At 44.7% G+C, this 19,111-nt stretch overlaps 1 protein-coding gene across 1 annotated transcript; it reads left to right on the forward strand.

Moving 5' to 3' along the window:
- The first annotated feature begins 707 nt into the window (after window positions 1-707).
- LOC142740759 (aquaporin-4-like) lies at window positions 708-18,747 on the forward strand. Its single transcript, XM_075850179.1, has 4 exons — window positions 708-1,048; window positions 12,523-12,687; window positions 16,060-16,140; window positions 18,166-18,747. Exons 1-4 carry the CDS (start codon window positions 758-760, stop codon window positions 18,382-18,384), a joined length of 756 nt encoding a protein of 251 aa, XP_075706294.1. The 5' UTR covers window positions 708-757; the 3' UTR covers window positions 18,385-18,747.
- Window positions 18,748-19,111: the final 364 nt, after the last annotated feature.

Consider the following 19,111-nt stretch of genomic DNA (forward strand, 5'->3'; position numbering starts at 1 on the left):
GTGATTTGGTCACCACAGCAACTATGGCTTCAACTAATGATCTCTATTAAAGCATGATCCATAATGCAAAGAGGGTCCAACAAAATGGTTTTTCATATTTATACAAAGTAGTATATCCAATTTACATTACAATTTTTTACTATAGCATAATTTTTCTGGATGTATCATAGTTACCCTGACTCAGAATAAAAATAATATAGGAAGATAAAAAGTAAAAAAGAATAATTTATGCATAATACAATGAGTCTTTAGGGGGAGTTCTGTTCACAGAGGAGGGCAATCTTCAGATATAAAATTAGAGCTTCAGGTTATATAGTCCTCCACATTCCCCTTAGCATCGAGAGAGGATGATTATCAAAGAGGTAGGAAACACTAGTTTCAACAACTCTGCATGGGAATATTTCGGGAAATTTGACATGGATTTACTCTAACTACTACTATGGCAATCTTTCCTTAAATGCCCTTTGTTATCTAATGCTCTTACTTTATTCATTATCTTGCAGCTTTTGATGCATACACCTGAATTTATTACCAAATTTAATTCAAAAGTTACATCCCACATTATGTATTTTGTTATGGAAAGGAAGAGGATTGTCAAAGGCAATTACAGAAAAACAGTTTCATTATTTCTGTTTATGTTGCTAGTGTTGTAAATGAAAGGAATCTAAATCCATTTAGTACTTACCTTTTGATTTTTCAGGAATTAAGACAACATCGTTTTTGGCGCTCGGTTTTAGCTGAATTTTTGGGAACTTTCATGCTGTTAACTGTGGTTTTAGGATCATCTTGCTTGGGAATTGAAACTTCACAATCTATTGCTCCACCGATAGCTGCAGGTCTGTCAATTGTGAGTCTGGTGCAGAGTTTTGGTGAAATAAGTGGTGCCCAATTAAACCCAGCTATAACTTCTGCCTTGGTATGTGCACGAAAACTGGATATTCTTCATGGTCTGGTCTTTGCTGTAGCTCAGTGTCTTGGTGGAATATGTGCCTCTGCCATTTTTTATTCATCTCTTCCTGCATCTACTTTCAATCAACTTGTTACCAGGGTAAGTTAATGACCACAAACAATGTTAACCATACATGCTTTATTTTACCAATATTTCCAATCAGTAAAAAAAATCATATGTGTTCTATACTTTATGCCTACGCATAAACAATAAATGTACGGTGATCCAGGGAATTATTCATAGATGCTTCATTAAATGCTTACTCCTACGTCTACAGACAGGATATAACCTACGTCACATAATTTTTAACATATTTAAAATAAAATAAAATAAAGCTGTACTGGAGACAGTAAATTCTTAAGATTAATCACAATAACACCATTATCCATTAATACATTTAATGGAAATGGTAGACATCAGCTTGTGGAGCAAACATTCGAGCCCTGGTAGTGAGTGTTCAGTAGTGAGTATACAGTGTATAACCCACCGACCCTGACTTTGGCTACCCTGTGTGATGTCTTATTAGTTAAAGGAACCTGTCATGTTGAAAATGCACTCCAATCTGTGGGCAGCATGTTACAGAACAGGGAAAGCTCAGCAGATTGATATGTAGTTTTGTAGCAAAAGGTTCGGTATAACTTATTAATAGTAATTTATTGGTCATTCTGGCCTTAGGAGTCCAGTGGGCGGTCTGTATTCACACACATAGTGGGATGCCTGTCAATCACTCAGTAGGACTGCCTACTGGACTTCTAAGTCTAGAATGACCAAAGGTTAAATTAATAAATTACAAGTTATACTGAATCTTTTCCCACAAAACTACAGTATATATCCAACTGCTCAGCTCAACCTGCTCTATAACATACTTGCCACAGATTGGACTGCATTTTTAACGCGACAGGTTCCCTTTAAGGGCCTTATACACGAGGCAATTATCGTGCAAAAAAAAACGTTCCCAGAAATTCTGCAGTGTAAAGAATTTGCTTGTTTGTCGCTGATCAAATCTTTTATGATGGCATAAAAATTATCATTTGTTGGCATCATATCCCCTAGTGGGAACAGGCATCTGCCAGTCATTAGGAGAGGAAACAGGAGGAGAGACAAGCGATCTCAAAGGCAACCAAATTAGGAAAAAACATTTTTGTTACATATAAATGCGTGACTTTTGAACGCTAACAACTTACTATATCGTTGATCGGCGCTCGTTTTTCCACATTTTTTCCACATGTAAAAGGACTTTTACCTAGCTTGACATATATGGGCAGTGACTTCAGGGGCTCCTTCAGCAGAGTAATCCCCAACCATAGCGCTCTGGCTAAGGAATCCAGTCCAGGAGGGTCTCCTGATGTCACTGTCCATAAATGGACAGTGACTTCAAGGGCTCCTCCAGCAGAGGAATTCCCAGCCAGAGCGTCGGCAACGCTCTGGCTGGGGATTCCATTCCTAGAGGGAGCCCCAATGGAGCTATCTATAGGGGATGTGTGGCACTATCTATAGGGGGTGTGTATGGGGCATATCTATAGGGTTGTGTGTGGCACTATCTAAATATCAGTGTTTGTGGCACTATCTACAGAGGGCATTGTGGCACTATCTACAGAGGGCATTGTGGCATTATCTACAGAGGGCACTGTGGTACTATCTAAAAAGGGACTGCCCAAGCTTGACATTCTTGTGTCTGCCAAACACTGCTAACTGAGTAGCCTGACTGCATTTAGAGACACTTAAACTGGAAAACTGGATTGTTAAAATAAGTACATGTAGTAAACTTGTAAATTTCTGTTAAGTTTAAACCTAGCGCTATTATTATATTAATGTAGTATTGTTATAGTAGTTCAAATAAAATGTTGTATTGTATCAAATTTGAAAGTAATGCGGCCCGTCAACTTCTAATTTTTTCTATGTGCGGCCCATTTACCTGGCCGAGTTTGAGGCTCCTGATTTTATGTGCATGGTGATGTCCCAACTCCCCCCCCCCCCCATGGCAGATGTCGAGGGAAAGAAGGATCGAGGATGTTGGATTTCAATATGCCCAATTCTTCGTTTTCACTGGAGTTAAGCTGCCGCCTATGCTGTCTGTCAGCGGCTTATTCCCCTCTCCCCATTGAGTACTCATGCACGAATGGTTCGGCATGTGCATGGGGTTCAGGTGGAATAACTGTCGACCAGGCAGCTATCTAAGGTATATGGCCACCTTTAGACATTCAGAGAAAGGAAATCCTCTGATTCTCAGTGTAAAATAGTGCTGCCCTACCAGTTCAATCATATGAACTAGTAGTGGCCACAGTGTGGCTCGGGAGCCACATGTGACTTGTAGGCTTCCTTCCTGTGTCTCCTGATTCTCCAACCCCATGACAGTCAAGTGTCAAGAATTCAGTGGTGCAGTCGAGATACACAAGCAATACTATATGTCTGCCCTGATAAAAAAAACATCAATAATAGATCACTTGTGCCCAATAGACTTTTACATTCTCTGACTGTACAGACTGGCATAGTATTTTAACCCCTTCCCTCCTCAGCCGTTTTTCGGATTTTCACTTTTGTTTTTTCCTCCCCACGTTCCAAACGCTATAATTTTTTAATTTTTCCATCAGTATAGTCATGTGAGGGCTTATTCTTTGCGGACAAGTTTTGTTTTTTCATGGCACCACTTAATGTACGGCATAATGTACTGAGAAGCTGACATTTTTTTATTTGTTTGATGAAATGGGCAAAAAACAGCGATTACGCCATATGTTTGGGGATTTTGTTTTTACGGCGACCATCAGGTGGTAAAAACTACATTCTCACCTTATTCTACAGGTTGATACGATTACGGTGATACCAATTTTATATGTTTTGTTTTATGTTTTACCACTTTTAAAAAAATAAAACTATTTGCTAAATTAAAAAAATGTTTTGCGTCAACATATTCTGAGAGCCATAACTTTTTCATTTTTCTATCAATTTAGCGATGTGAGTGCTTTAATTTTGCAGGGCGAGCTGTAGTTTTCACCGATACAATTTTGGGTTATATGCGACATTTTAATCACTTTTTATTTCATTTGTGTGGAGCGCTAAGGTGACCAAAAAACAGCAATGTGTGTGTTTTATATATATATATATTTTTTTTTTATGGCATTCACCGAGCGGGTTAAACAACACTATATGGTGATAGTTCTGACTTTTACAGACGCTGCGATACCAGTTATGTTAACTTTTATTTTTTTTAACATTGATTTAGGGAAACTCTTTGAAAAGGGAAGTTTTTTGAACGTTTAATACTTTTTTTTTGTAACATAAAAAAACACTTTATTTAACTGTTTTTTACTTTTTTTATTAGTCCCCCTAGGGGACTTAATGCAGTGATCGTTGGATCGCTTGCATGATATACTGCAATACTAATGTATTGCAGTATATCGTGATTCTAAAAGTCTTCTTTGAAGCCCTGACGGAAGCAGAGCTTCAATGAAGTACAAAGATGGCAGGTATGGGGGCCCTTATTAGGCCCCCAGGTTGCCATAACAACCGTTGTAACCGGCCGATCGTGCCGCAGGGGAGCACGATGGCTTGTTTGAGGAGGCGCGGCATTTAAGGTGTTAAACGGGCGGAATCAAAGTGATGTTTGATTCCGCCCGTTGCAGTGAGAAGTCGGCTGTATTACACAGCCATCACCCGCTGTGTATGGAGCGGGCTCAGCCCCTGAGGGGCACTCCATACTTCCCCTTAACCCTTATCACGTGCAGTCACATGATAATGCATTAAGGGGTTAAGGTGCAGGTGGACAGGTAAAAAATGAATAAGCAGTTGTGTGTAATGGCCACGGACCGCCGCCTTCATTCAAAACCCTGCGACCGCAGACCTCTGTCTTCTTGCCAGCATCTCCCTCCTCGAAGACGCCAGCACACGCGGCCACCCTGCTCTGAAATGTCCTCCAGGGTGTAGGCCCTCGATCCTGGCCGTAAAAGGCCAGCACATGCACATGCAAACAGGTACCAATTATCCCCAAATCATCCTGTACAGTAAAAAGGGCTCCGTTCATACACTCCTCGCCTGAGCATTGTTGTTGTATTCCCATGTTAGTCTTAGCAAATGGTCCCTTAGTTGTATCCTTTTCTCAGTGTTCCCGTATCCTGCTTCCTGTATCCCGTGCTGTTTGTTCCTGTGCCTTATCTAGTGTTGGAGTCGTGTTGTGTCATCTACCTCGCCTGCTGTAATATACCACGTCTGGTATCATCTGCCATGCCTGGTGTCATTTGCCATGCCTGCTGTAATATACCACGTCTGGTATCATCCGCCATGTCTGGTGTCATCTGCCATGCCTGCTGTCATATACAACGTCTGGTGTCATCTGCCGCATCAAGTTCCATCCGTGCCAAAGCCTCTGCTACTGTCTGGACTCTTACAGGTATTCTTGTGCTAAGGAGTTTGCATAGACTTTATAGACTTTTGTTTGACCAGCTGATACTCCGCTACGGCAGTGCGGCCCAGTGGCTACACATACCCCCAGATCGTGACAGTACACTCAGGCCATGAACCCCGCTGGTCAACCCAAGTCCATGACGGCTTCTCGAGTAATGCAGGCAGACATGCGAGATCAGTCACGGCAGGAGCAACTCCTACAGGCGGTGAATGCCATTGCACATCGTCTGGATGCTCAAGCTGCAGTCTTCACGGCACCTGCTCCTGTCGTACCTCCTGCTACACCTCCTGTCAGTACAGGGGGGGTGCAAGGACCTGCAGGGGATTTTTAAATCAATGCCAGATCCATTTCAAGCTGCATGCGAGGTAATTTCCTTCTGACGGCGCGAGGATCGCCTTCATAATCTCCCTTCTTACTGGCAAGGCCCTGCATGGGCGAACCCCATCTGGGAACGTGAGGGTCCAGAGACCTTTAACCTACAGATATTCCGTACGGTATTTGAGGATCCTGGGAGAACATCTTCTGCAGCTGGATTTCTGCTGACCCTTCGCCAAGGCGACACCTCCGTGGGTGAGTATGCAATCCGGTTCCATACCTTGGTCACAGAACTGGCATGGAACAAAGAGGGCTTGGTGGCTACCTTCCGGCAGGGACTGTCCTCTTGCATTAAAGATGAGCTTGCCGCTCGAGATCTACCCCCTACCCTAGATGCTCTCATTCTTCTGGCCATCCAGATTGACATGAGGATCCAGGAACGGGCCCAAGACGCTCGCCGGGATAAAAGATTCCCTCGGCTGTCTACTACATTACAGCAACCCTTGCTGCCCTCATCAGTTCCGCCAGAAGAATCTATGCAGGTGGACCGACTCAAGTTGTCAGTCCAGGAGAAACAACACAGACGCACTTCAGGACTCTGTATTGCGGCCTCGGAGGAGATTTTGTGTGTTTGTGTCCCCAGAAGCTGGAAAGCTCCAGCGCCTAGGATTGGTTGGAGAGACAACCTTTGTGGAACGGCGCTAAATAATAAATCCTCTCCCAAACTGTCCATTCCCGTAACCATAGTGTCCGGCGAGAAAACGCACCAGGTCTCTGCCTAACTGGACTTCGGGTCCACAGCAAACTTTATCCAACAGGTCCTAGTGGATCGTCTCCCATTTGCCCACGGTTCCTCTGGAGATGCCCCTGGCTGTTGCCTCGGTAAATGGACTTCCTCAGCCTGATCCTATCATGTCTGAGACTAAGCCACTGAGGTTCCAAGTTGGAGCCCTTCACACTGAACGGATTTCATTCCATTCTTGCCTAAAAGCCATCAATCCTGCTTTTCTGGGTCTTCCTTGGCTTCCGGCTGCATGCCCCAGTCCTTGATTGGAATTCCGGAGACGTTCTCCAATGGGGCTCCAAATGTCTCCACCGCTGCCTGTCACAGATCCGTCCTGTCCAGCCTCCCAGTCATTATGCACAGTTTGCATGCGTCTTCAGCAAGAAGGAGGCTGAGATGCTTCCCCCGCACTGGTCTTATGACTGTCTGATTTGAACTAGTTACAGATGCCTCACCTCCCCGTGGACGGGTATATCCTCTCTCCTTGCCAGAGACCCAGGCCATGTCGGCCTATGTCAAGGAGAATCTTGGAAGGAGGTTTATATGAAAGTCCTCCTCCCCGGCCGGAGCCGGGTTCTTCTTCGTTAAAGTCTGTAGTGTCCTTAGGGTGCGCACGCTCGATCCCGGCCTTAAAGGGCCAGTACACTTTTGCAAACAGTTACCAATTATCCCCAGTTCACCCTGGACTATAAAAAAAAAAGGGCTTCCCTTCCACTCCTTGCCTGAGCGTTGTTGTGGTATTCCCATATTAGTCTTAGCAAATGGTCCCTTAGTTGTATCCTGTTCCCAGTGTTCCCGTATCCTGCTTCCTGTATTCGGTGCTGTGTTTGTTTCTCTACCTTATCTAGTGTTGGAGTCGTGTTGTGTCATCTGCCACTCCTGCTGTAATATACCACATCTGGTGTCATCCGCCACGTCTGGCATCATCTGCCACATCAAGTTCCATCCGTGCCAAAGCCTCTGCTACTGTCTGGACTCATGTGCCACAGGTACTCTTGTGCTAATGACTTTGCATAGACTTTATAGACTGTTGTTTGGCCAGCTGCTACTCTGCTACGGCGGTGCGGCCTAGTGAGTCCACATACCTCCAGTTCGTGACAGTGTGATTAACACGTTCTTTATTTAAGTGAATGAAGTAAACAAACTTTAACAGTGCAGCTAGCAGGAAAAGTTTGAATGTATATATATATGTATATGTGCCAACTTTCTGTCCAGGTCAAATCTCCTTATCTGGAAACAGCCTCTCCACTGTGCCTTCTTCTGTATCTTACAGATGAACAGTTACAGGAAGAGATAGCTACATTTGAGGGGCTGCTGATCGGCTGCTCAAATGTAAGTTCCTTTTAGTAGAGTAGGGAACAGTGCAGGGCCATGGGGAAGATTAAGAAAGTTGTATTTATATGGGAACTGCACCTGGCACATTTTGATTGGCATTGCTGTAGCAGTAAATACACTCTGGGCACATTTATGTGATTATTTTATGGTCAATGCTATGTGGTGGCACAATTTTATGGTGTGCCCAATGGTTTTATGGGGCTTACATCTAAAATCTTTAAAGCAGTGTTATGTTTCTTACCAGAGAAGTCCTCTAAGCCGCAATCAGTTTTGCGCTTGTCAGAATAGGGTGCAGAGTTTAAGAAAAATTACCGTTCTTCACCCTTAATCCCCTCCAAGCAGGTATAGATTATCCGGTTCCTATTCCCAGGTCGTGATCCCCAGAATAGTCACCCATTGGTGACGTGTGCACTGTAACAGAGTCAGGAATGTAGCCAGGAGTTATCAATGTATTAATAGCTGAAGAAAACCGGAGGATGAGGCAGAACCATAGTCAGGAGTCTGGCCAGGAGTTGATACCAAGAGTAGAACAACAGAAACCATGCGACAAATGAAAAGGTCCTGACAGAAGCGTAATCCAGGAACAAGGCTGAGCTCAAGGTCAGTGTCAGGGTCAAACAGCAATAGGAGAAATAGACAAACAAAGGATGTACTTTGATCTGAAGTCAAGGCATGGCAGGCTGATTCCCTTTACCTAAGCTGTTAGGCTTGATGTCATCAGCAGACACCAGATGCCCTGTCAAGCCAATGCTGCTGGTCATGGTGACGAGGAGAACCGCGGCCAGATTCAGCAGGGCTGCAGCTGTAGACAGGTCCAGAGGAGACATCCGGTTGCCTAACATGCTTCTATGATTCAAGCAACAGAATGGCAGTTAGCCATTATGTCTCCTAAAAGGCGGTTAGCCAGCAATCCTTGACCTATACTCTTAGTCTGCCCATAATGGAAGTAGTGTTTGCAGAGGAGATGACAGTGTTGGGTATAGTTATAGCTCCAGAGATCTGGGCTGCTTGAAACCCCATCACCCTAACAGATGGATGATCTATACCACTTAGTAATATAAGTTAACATCATGTATTGTAAGGGGCCGTTCACATATGTCCAGCGTCCGCTTCAGTTTACCTCCGGCTAGGACAGATCCCATAGCTTTCTATGGGATCTGTTCTGGCACAGGGGACATCAGTTGTGGCGCGGTACGGCGCCCAACCTCCCTGGGAGCCGGATCCAAAAACCTTACCTGCAGCGTTTTTGGTTCCGGCTCCCAGGGAGGTCCGGCGCCGTATCCTATCTATTCTAATTGTGGCAGGATGAACGCCGGGTGCTGCCGCATCCACCTTCCGGCAGCACCCGGCGGGAAGATGAATTTGGGCTAGGAGCGGAATCCCCGGTCATAGCATTGCCGGGGATTCCGCTCCGCCTGACGACAACCCTCCGGATTCAGCGGGACAGTCCAAGATTCCGGGTGGTGTCCCGCTGCTCCGTGTGGCATAGGGAATGTCCCGCTGTCAAGTGTGTTTTTTCATCCTCAGGACGCAGACACAGTTAAACTTAATACTGAAGCAGGGAACGATCAGGTCCCTGCTTCAGAATGAGTTCAGAGCGGAGGAGCAGAGGGAGCTCCTCCGCTCGCCGAGAATTCCCTGAGCACAGCGCTACTTTAAGTACTGTGCTCGGGGAAGCTCTTGAAATCACTGTCCATATATGGACAGTGATGTCAGTGGCTACTGATTGAGCGGAATCCCCATTGCCGATGATCTGGCCGGGGATTCCGCTGCTAGAGGAAGCCCCTGAGGTTACTGTCCATATATGGACATTGACATCAGGGGCTCCTCCTGGAGTGAAATCCCCGGCCAGTGTTGGCAATGGGGATTCCGCTCAAGGAGTGACCACTGATGTCATTGTCCATATATGGACAGTTGCATCAGGGGGTCCTCCATGAGGGAATCCCCGGACACAGCATCGGCGATATTGTGGCCGGGGATTCCGTTCAGGGAGTAACCCCTGAGATCACTGTCCATATATGGACAGTGGCGTCAGGGGGTCCTCCGAGAGAGGTTTCCCGGCCACAGCGTCGGCAATGCCCTGGCCGGGGATTCCTCTGCTAGAGGGAGCTTCAGTGGCGCTATCTACAGGGAAAGGGGGATAGCACTATATACAGTGGGATGATTGAGAAAGCGTGTACGCACGTGAAACGGCCGTAGGCAATTCCACATCCTGACCGAGATCTTTTTGTAATAAAGAAACTGTTTTGCCAGCTTCGGTGAGTGCCTCGATCATTCTTCTACAATATATTTAGCTGGTTGTGCTACACTTTCGATGAGCAACTCCATGGCAATTTACCTGCATTTATCCAAATAGAAAGAGAGCCATTCTTCTACACTCCCATTCCGAGAGTGCGGTTTTGGCAGTGCCAGCCTTTTTCCTTCTTCCCATTTCATCTATATACAGTGGGCGTGGCGCTATCTACAGAGGGCGCTATGTGGCACACTCTACATGGGGCGCTATGTGGCAGAATCTACGTGTGGCGCCATCTACAGGGTGCGCTGTGTGGTGCTATCTACATGGGGCCTGTGTGACATTATCTACGGGGGTACTGTGGCATTATATACAGGGCATACAGTGGCATTATATACAGAGGGCACTGCAGCATTATATACAGGGGCATGTGTGGCACAATATACAGGGGGTGTGTGGCATTAGCTACCGGGGGTGTGTGGCACTATATTCAGGGGGGGTGGCGCTATATACAGGGGGTGTGTGGCACTATCTACAGGAGGCACTGTGGTATTAGCTACAGGGGGTGTGTGGCACTATATACAGGGGTGTGTGGCACTATATACAGGGGGGTGGCACTATATACAGGGTGGGTGTGGCACTATCTACAGAGGGCACTGCAGTATTATCTACAGGGGATGTGGCACTATCTACAGAGGGAACCGTGGCATTGTCTACAGGGGGGAGTGGCACTATATACAGTGGGCACTTCTGCATTATCTACAGAGGGCAGTGTTTCATTATCTGCACATGAAATACAGCTGTTTTTAATAATGTGTCAATAACGGAAAACACGGAACGGATGCAAAGCGGCCATCAAAAACTGACCTAGATGGCTGTTTTTAACAGCTGACACCCGAACCCTGTTGTGTGAATCCCTGCGTGGTGTGGGGTGGGTAGGAGATGCAGGGTGGTATTGGGTAGCTATAAAGGCACCAAAAACTATCTACTCCCTGAAGTTATGGCTAGTGTTTGGCGTTTTTTCAGGCTCCCATGGCTACTTTGAAGATTTTATCTGAGGTCAGTGGACAGCAGCTGCCTTCTGGGCTCTCTCTCTTGCCGCTGGCCTTAGCGCTGCACTGAATATGACACACGTGACATTACAATGTGTGTATCAGACTTCAGTGTAGCACCAAGGCGCTACAGAATCTGCTATCTGAGCCATGAGCATTTGGCTCATATATTAAAAATGCGATTGGTAACTACATTTTTAATTAAAAGGGTAGAGATGTGTTCTATGTGTCTATTTCTCCATCCCAGTGAACCAGAGAAAAGAGGGAAATATGAAACACCAAGCAGGACCTCATCTAACTCAACACTGAGATTAGCAGGTGCTAAATTGTTTATTTACTAGGTGTGCATGAAAGCATATGTGTGAGCTGGAGGAAGGTGGTTATATGTATTTTTTATTTGGGTGTGTATATTCTCATTTTAATCAATAATTAATAAATATAAAACTGTGCCTGTTACAATAACTTTTCACCTATTTGTTTACAGAATTAACATACATTCTGTTCTTACATCTTAGGGCCTATTTACATCAGCGTTGGGCTTCTGTTTGGCTTTCCGTTCATCTGTTCCATCAGAGGAACAGGCAAACGGACAGACTAATGGCCTGTATCGTTTTCATTTGCATTACCATTGATTTAAATGGTATTTTTTGGTTTTAGTTTGCCCCCGTTCCGCTAGCACACTACGCTATTGTTTCCATGAAAAAAAAAAACAACAGAAAGCTAGCGGAACAGAGGCAAAAAAATAAATAACATTGAAATCAATCGTAATGCAAATGGAAACGATACTTTCCGTTTGTCTTTCTACTTGTCTGTTCCTCTGACGGAACAAATGAACAGAAAGACAAACGGAAGCCCAACGCTGATGTGAACAGGCCCTTATACTGCAGTCAGGGCCAATGTTTAGAATATATAAACAGTTATGATCAATTCAAGCTCTAAACTCTTTTTTGGACCTTATTCACGCAAACATAGTTTTAGTCCGTGTGCTGTACGTTTTTCCTGGAACAGTTGCTAAAGAAATGCAGATCAAAAAGAAAAGTGATTACACACAGATATCACACCGGAGCAACGCTATGGGCTGCTTTTTTGCAGATACACTTGTGTGAATAAGGCCTTTATTGTATTTTTTAAGCTTTCTAAAAGTTCTTGTTCCTGGTGTATTTCTGTAAAATTTTACCATAATTTTTCCTTAGCTACTTGTCTTTATTTGTTTGATTTTTTTCAAATTAGCTTTTTTTCATACATTTATACTTAAAAACAGTACACTATTTCTTTCGCTTTGTGCATAACTCTTCATGCTCCATACCTAATAAAAGCTAGTCACCAACAATAGTTAATCAGAGGTAAGAGAAAGCTTTTTCCCTGGATCTATTAGTAACAAAAAGTTTAAATATCCATCATTCTATATGGACGGTGTTGTCCCATATTTATTACTTATCTGTCCTCTCCTTCCAGGTGAGTAGTGAGGGAAATGCAGGACAAGCTATGGGGATGGAAATTATCTCTACGTTCCAATTAGCATTTACAGTTTTTGCTGTGGACGATCGCCGACGCAGGGATATTACAGAGCCAGGAAGCCTTGCCATTGGTTTTTCTCTAACAGCAGGAGCTTTAGCAGCGGTAAGATGCATAACTGACTACATAACCGAATAGTAATTTAGGTATATGTACAATTTCTTGCTTTAGAAAATAAGACATATTAATGAAAAATATCAAAGTTTTCTCACGCATAATCACATAAAAGATATGACACATGGACGGATTATCCATATGGAATATTTACTGTGCAGGGACTGGTGTCTGATGTTTTCGAGTGTATCCACTCTAGTATGACAGGACCCATTATTTACACTAACTGCAATGTGCAGGCTAACCTATAGTCGGGCGTAGCTAGAGGGGGCAGGAGGTGTATGTGCCCCAGGTGCAACTGGAATGGAAGGAAGGTGGGGGTGCCGCTGGTACAGATGCCGCTACTACAGCTGATCGCTTCTGCAGCCACCTGGCATATAGGTTCCCTATCAGCTGCGATCAGCTGTTTTGATGCACCGGTCCCATCTTTTCAGGCCCCCCTGCTGCATGGGCACCTTCATGCCCGGTGGCGTCGCTAGCACAGGGCGGGGAGGCCTGGTGCTAGCGACTGCCACATTCAATTGTATCTGCGTCCTCGGGACCCAAATACAATTAAATACTATGGCGGAGCAGCTCCCTGCTCCACCACTAGGCTACCAGCAACATTAGGCCTGCAGCCTATAAGAATCCCAGAGTCCCAGCACAGGCCGGTGTGATGACGTCACTGTATCACGCCGGCTTATGCAAGGGTCTCGCCTCGGCGTGGAGCAGGGAATGGGGCTAGGTAAGTAAAAAAAAAAATATTTGTTTCTACAAGGGGGGCTGTGTGGCACCATCTACAGAGGTGCTGTGTGGCACCCTCTGGAAGGGGGGCTGCGTGGCACCATCTACAAGTTGGGGGCTGTGTGGCACCATCTACAAGGGGAGCTGTGTGTGTCGCTATCTACAAGGGGGGCTGTGTTTAGCGCTATCTACAAGAGGTGGGCTGTGTGGCATTATCTGCAAGAGGGGGGCTGTGTGTGGCACTATCTACAGGGGGGCTGTGTGTGGCACTATCTACAAGAGGGGCTGTGTGTGGCGCTATCTACAAGGGGGAGCTGTGTGTGGCGCTATCTACAAGAGGGGGGTTGTGTGGTGCTATCTACAAAAGGGGGCTGTGTGGCGTTATCTACACGAGGAGGGACGTGTGGCATTACCTACAAGAGTGGCGCTTTGTGGCACTATCTTGAAGAGGGGGTCTGTGTGGCGTTATCTACAAGAGGGGGGCTGTGTATGGCGTTATCTACAGGAGGGGCTGTGTGTGGCATTATCTACAAGCGGGCTGTGTGGCGCTATTTACAAGAGGGAGCTGTGTGGCACTATCTACAAGAGGGGGACTGTGTGGCGTTTTCTACAAGAGGGGCTGGGTGGTGCTATCTACAAGAGGGGGGCTGTGTGGCGTTATCTACAAGAAGGGGGCTGTGTGTGGCCTCTTTTTAATTTATTTTCTTTTAATTTGTTATGGTAAATTCCTTATAGAACTCTATTGCTTGTAAAATGTACAAATGGTTTTATGTTCGAGTTACATTAAAGAAAAATGTGAAAAAAAATTACATCTCATTGATTGATAGAGAAAGCAAACATGGCGAGGGGGAAGGAGATGTTGGGAAAGAAGATTTGGGGTGGGCGCTAAACTGAATTTTTGCCCCGGGTGCAGAAGAACCTAGCTACGCCTCTGCCTATATTATTATTAGGTCCCTGATGAGTAACTGTGCCAAGTAGATAATCCACCCCTGTGACAAGTCACTAAAAGTCTGCACTGTTCGGTATAAAATTAAAATAATGTACATCCAAATATTATCAGCAACTTTATCCTTCTGATATAAAATGGAATGCTATTGTGCTATTTTTTTTTACATGCAAATAGTGGAGAAAACAATTCTGGTTAGATTTGGTGCACATTGTTCACTCAAAACTACTTAAAGAGGGATCAGTCACTCGTAATATGCTCCCCTAGTTAAGGGAAGCCTATTGTAAGTACAGATCTGCCATGTCTTTATGACAAATCGCACATTAAAATATTATTTTTTTAAAGGGAGTCTGTCATCACATTTTCACCTCCCATACCACAAATACCGCTATATATGGAAGGATGAATGTTTTTCAAACATGTCTATGTTTCCCAAGTCAGCCCATTGTGAGCCATGATAAAGTGCTTTTATTCCTGCGGGCGACATATGCAAATAAGCACTGAAGAGTTCTGCAATCCAGGAAGCGTTGTGCATACTAAGCAGAAACCATGCAGAATGCATGACACTTCGTGGCATGCAGGACTCTTCAGTGGTCATTTACATATGGCGCCTGGAGGAATAAAAGTACTTTTTTATGGTTCACAATGGGCTGACTTGGGCAACATTGGGCAGGCATGTTTGAAAAACGATCATCCTTCCCTATATAGTGGTATAAGCAGTTTGGGAGGCGAAAATGTGATGACAGACTTCTCATATAAAATACTCATGCTTATGAGTGCGCTGTATTAATGAGGAGAGTGCTCCCCATGATTTGCTTCAACCTCTCCACTGGGAATGGGTGCCTATTCACCCTCATTTTTGTGATCCTGGGGGTCCCAACAGCTAGGATCAGTGGGGACAAATTATTTGCCATAAATGTGTCTGGTGGGAAAATCCCTTTAAAGGATTATTCCCATCACACAAAGTGATGGCATATCACTTGGATATGCCCTCACTTTGTGATCGGTTGGGGTCTGATTGTCAGGACCCTCACCGGTCCTGAGAATGAAGGGGCTCCAGTGCTGCATAACAATTAGTGTTTTTCCATACCAAAAGAATGGGGCCATGCTGCAATTCCCTGCACAGACGGTGGCTGGCTGCGCCGGTATGCAGGGAAAAACAGCGGATGGGGCACAACACAAATCCAGACCTGCGGCCCCTTTATTCTCAGGATCTTGGGGTACCGGCAGCCGGACCCCATAGATAAGAGTGATGGCACATCCTAGTCATATGCCATCATTTTGAACGATGGAAATAACCCTTAAAGATGTTGAGGCTCTTTTTCAGGCAGCAATTTCTGTAATATTTCACAAAGCTGGCCTATCATAAATGTTGATTCATGAAGCAAGGATGTACTTAACATAGAGGCAGACTATGTGGCTGCTATGGGGCCCCTGGAGAGAGAGGGTGCCATTTTAGGTTGAGCAGAGATATGGTCTCCACAAGTGCTGTTAGCAAACAAGGTAATGGAAAATGTGCTGAAAATGGGATGGTGCAACAGGACCTCCTTTTCAGGTGGTTAAGAGTGTGGTGGTGTCAAGCAGCACCTGAAGTAGGGCCTAATTTTGTCTTTGCTATGGGGCCCCTCGTCCTCTTTATACGCCATTGTCAAGAAGTCATAAATCTGCTGAGCCACATCTCTATTCCTACTCAGGGACACTTTTCAGGCGGAAGCATGAACCCAGCTAGGTCTCTCGGTCCAGCTTTGCTCTCTGGCATTTGGAAGCATCACTGGGTGAGTTAGTACTCTATTAATTGCATAAAAAAATATATATAATTATATGAAAAAGCTCTAGATTTTATATTTGATTTAGTTTTGTCTTATGTGAACTTAGTTTTATTACATTGTATTCTAAAGAAAAATACCTGAATTTATTAAAATATTTTCTTTTTATGGAAGTTATATATTGGACAATGTACTCCTTACTGCAAATTATAAAACTACAAGTTTTTGTTGTATGATTAAGGCTATGTTCACACAGGGCGGATACGTGTAAAAGCACACAGTGTATCTGCCCTGGGCCCCGCAGAGAATTCCAAATTGTGGTGCAGATTTTCAGACTGAATGTCCTATGTGGAAAAATGCACATTGAAAAAATAAATGTTTCATACTTATGTAGCCATGGCGTCCCTCTGTCGTCCTGCAGGCCAGCCCCCTGGGATGACATTTTATTCCATGTGACTGCTGCTGTAATGACGGGGAAGGGAGACAGACAGGTGAGCCCTAATCTACCCGCCACTCAGTCCCTGCCTACTTGCAACGGCCTGTCCTAGGCGACGGCGTACAACTGGGCGACGGTCCCTACGCTCAATAAGTGCACGACAGACAAACAGACAAGGGTACACAGAAGCTAAGGGAAATGGGGCAGTTGCCCACGGCAACACAGTGAGCAACAAGAGTAGTGAACGAGCCGAGTCAAACCAGGAGAGTACGAGGTACCAAACGCAGAGCAGGAGAGTGGTCAGTAAGCCAGGGTCAATATGAAGCAGGAACAAATATTTCAAGCAGCAGCAGCAGAGCCAGGAAACAGGAGAATCACAGGCAAAGGAGGAGTAGGAAGTGAAGGTATAAATAGACAGAGGGCGGGAGCTAGCTCCGTCAGGCCAGGCTGTGATAGGCTCTCCCACTCCTCAGCCTCCCAGCCTGATTGGTAGAAGGAGGGGTCACTCGATCAGACTTAGGAGCAGGTGCAGACTGACTAACCACGGGCGTCGACACAGAAGCTGTGTCTGGCAGAAACTTTACAGCTGCAGCCTGTGATTGGCTGCAGCGGTCACGTGGGATGAAACGTCATTCTTGGAGGCCGGCCTTAACAAAGAAGCAAACACTTCTGGGTAAGTATAAGATTTTTTTTTCTGAGTTGTGATTTTTGAAGCGGAATCGCAGAATTTCCACTGCAAAACTCGCGATATCTTCTATTTGTTGCGGGTTTTAACTCCCCATTGAATTCGATGGGGAAAACCTGTTGCCAAAAAGCAGCGATAACGCAAATACAATTGACATGCTGCGGATTAAAAAAACACACCGCAGGTCAATTTCGGAGTGTTTTTTCCACTCATCATTTACGCAGCGTGTGGATGAGATTTGTTCAAATCTCATCCACTTTGCAGCTACTGTATTATGCTGCAGATTTTCCGCAACAAAATCCATTGTAGAAAATCTGCAGTATTTACGTTACATGTGAACTTACCCTTATACAAATATTACTCACATACATGTCAATGGATAAACTCCATTGAAGTTAATTATATTAAAATGTTGATTTTCAGTCATATAGGTGAATTATATGTCTGTCTATGGTTACCTAAATTTATACAGGTGACATTCAGGTGTGACATTGTTGTCTGATACATCACCTACAGTATTTTTTTTGCTGTAGATGGTGGAGTTCATGAAAACAATTTTCAAAATCAGTTTTCCTGTTGTTGCTATCGCAGCTGTGTAGGTCTTAGGCTGGATTCACACAAGCATGTTCGGTCCGTAAAGGACGGAACGTATTTCGGCCACAAGTCTCGGACCGAACACACTGCAGGGAGCCGGGCTCCTAGCATCATAGTTATATACGATGCTAGGAGTTTCTTGCCTCGCTGCAGGACAACTGTCCCGTACTGTAATCATGTTTTCAGAATCCAGCCTTACACATGACCTTCTGCAGAATACGTTTTATGCACTGCCTCAAGGGTATTAATAAAAGTTTTTTCTCTGTATCTATTAATGTTTAAAACCTCACCACCTAAATATATTTTTTATTCTTTCCAGGTATACTGGATTGGTCCTATTTTGGGTGCCTTCCTTGCAGGTGCTTCCTATGAATTTTTCTTTGCGTCCAGTGCATCAAGAGAAAAGCTTGTTGCCTGTCTCACTTGTAAGGATATAGAAATAGTAGAGGCTGCCAGTATCTCTCGCTCTTCCCTTTCCATGGCCACACAGACGGCAGCACGGACAAGACAGACTGAGAACAAACAAGAGCAAAATTGACAGATATTATACAATGGAAATACATGGTTTCATCTGCAACTTAGGGGCTTATTCACATGAACGTTGAAAACGTTCATGTGACGGACGTTAAAACAACGGCCGTCACGCGGATACATGTATTTTAATGGGGCCGTTGACACAGCCGTTGTTTCAATGGACCGTATGAAGAGTCCGTTGCAAAATAGAACATATCCTATTTTCTTCTGTTTTCACGGATCCCTCCATAGACTCAAGTCTATGGAGATTCGTGAAAATGGGACCCGCACAGGTGATACTTAAACGTGAAAAACAGACCGTTCGTTTGAATAAGCCCTAAATGTAACAAAATCTGGACAAAGATGATTGACTTACAGTACCAACCAATGGAAACACATTAAAGAGGCTCTGTCACCAGATTTTGCAACCCCTATCTGCTATTGCAGCAGATAGGCGCTGCAATGTAGATTACAGTAACGTTTTTATTTTTAAAAAACGAGCATTTTTGGCCAAGTTATGACCATTTTTGTAGTTATGCAAATCAGGCTTGCAAAAGTCCAAGTGGGTGTGTTTAAAAGTAAAAGTCCAAGTGGGCGTGTATTATGTGCGTACATCGGGGCGTTTTTACTACTTTTACTAGCTGGGCGTTCTGAAGAGAAGTATCATCCACTTCTCTTCAGAACGCCCAGCTTCTGCCAGATCACGCTGTGACGTCACTCACAGGTCCTGCATCGTGTCAGACGAGCGAGGA

The sequence above is a fragment of the Rhinoderma darwinii genome, chromosome 2, assembly GCF_050947455.1.
Source record: "Rhinoderma darwinii isolate aRhiDar2 chromosome 2, aRhiDar2.hap1, whole genome shotgun sequence".
Lineage (NCBI taxonomy): Eukaryota > Metazoa > Chordata > Amphibia > Anura > Rhinodermatidae > Rhinoderma > Rhinoderma darwinii.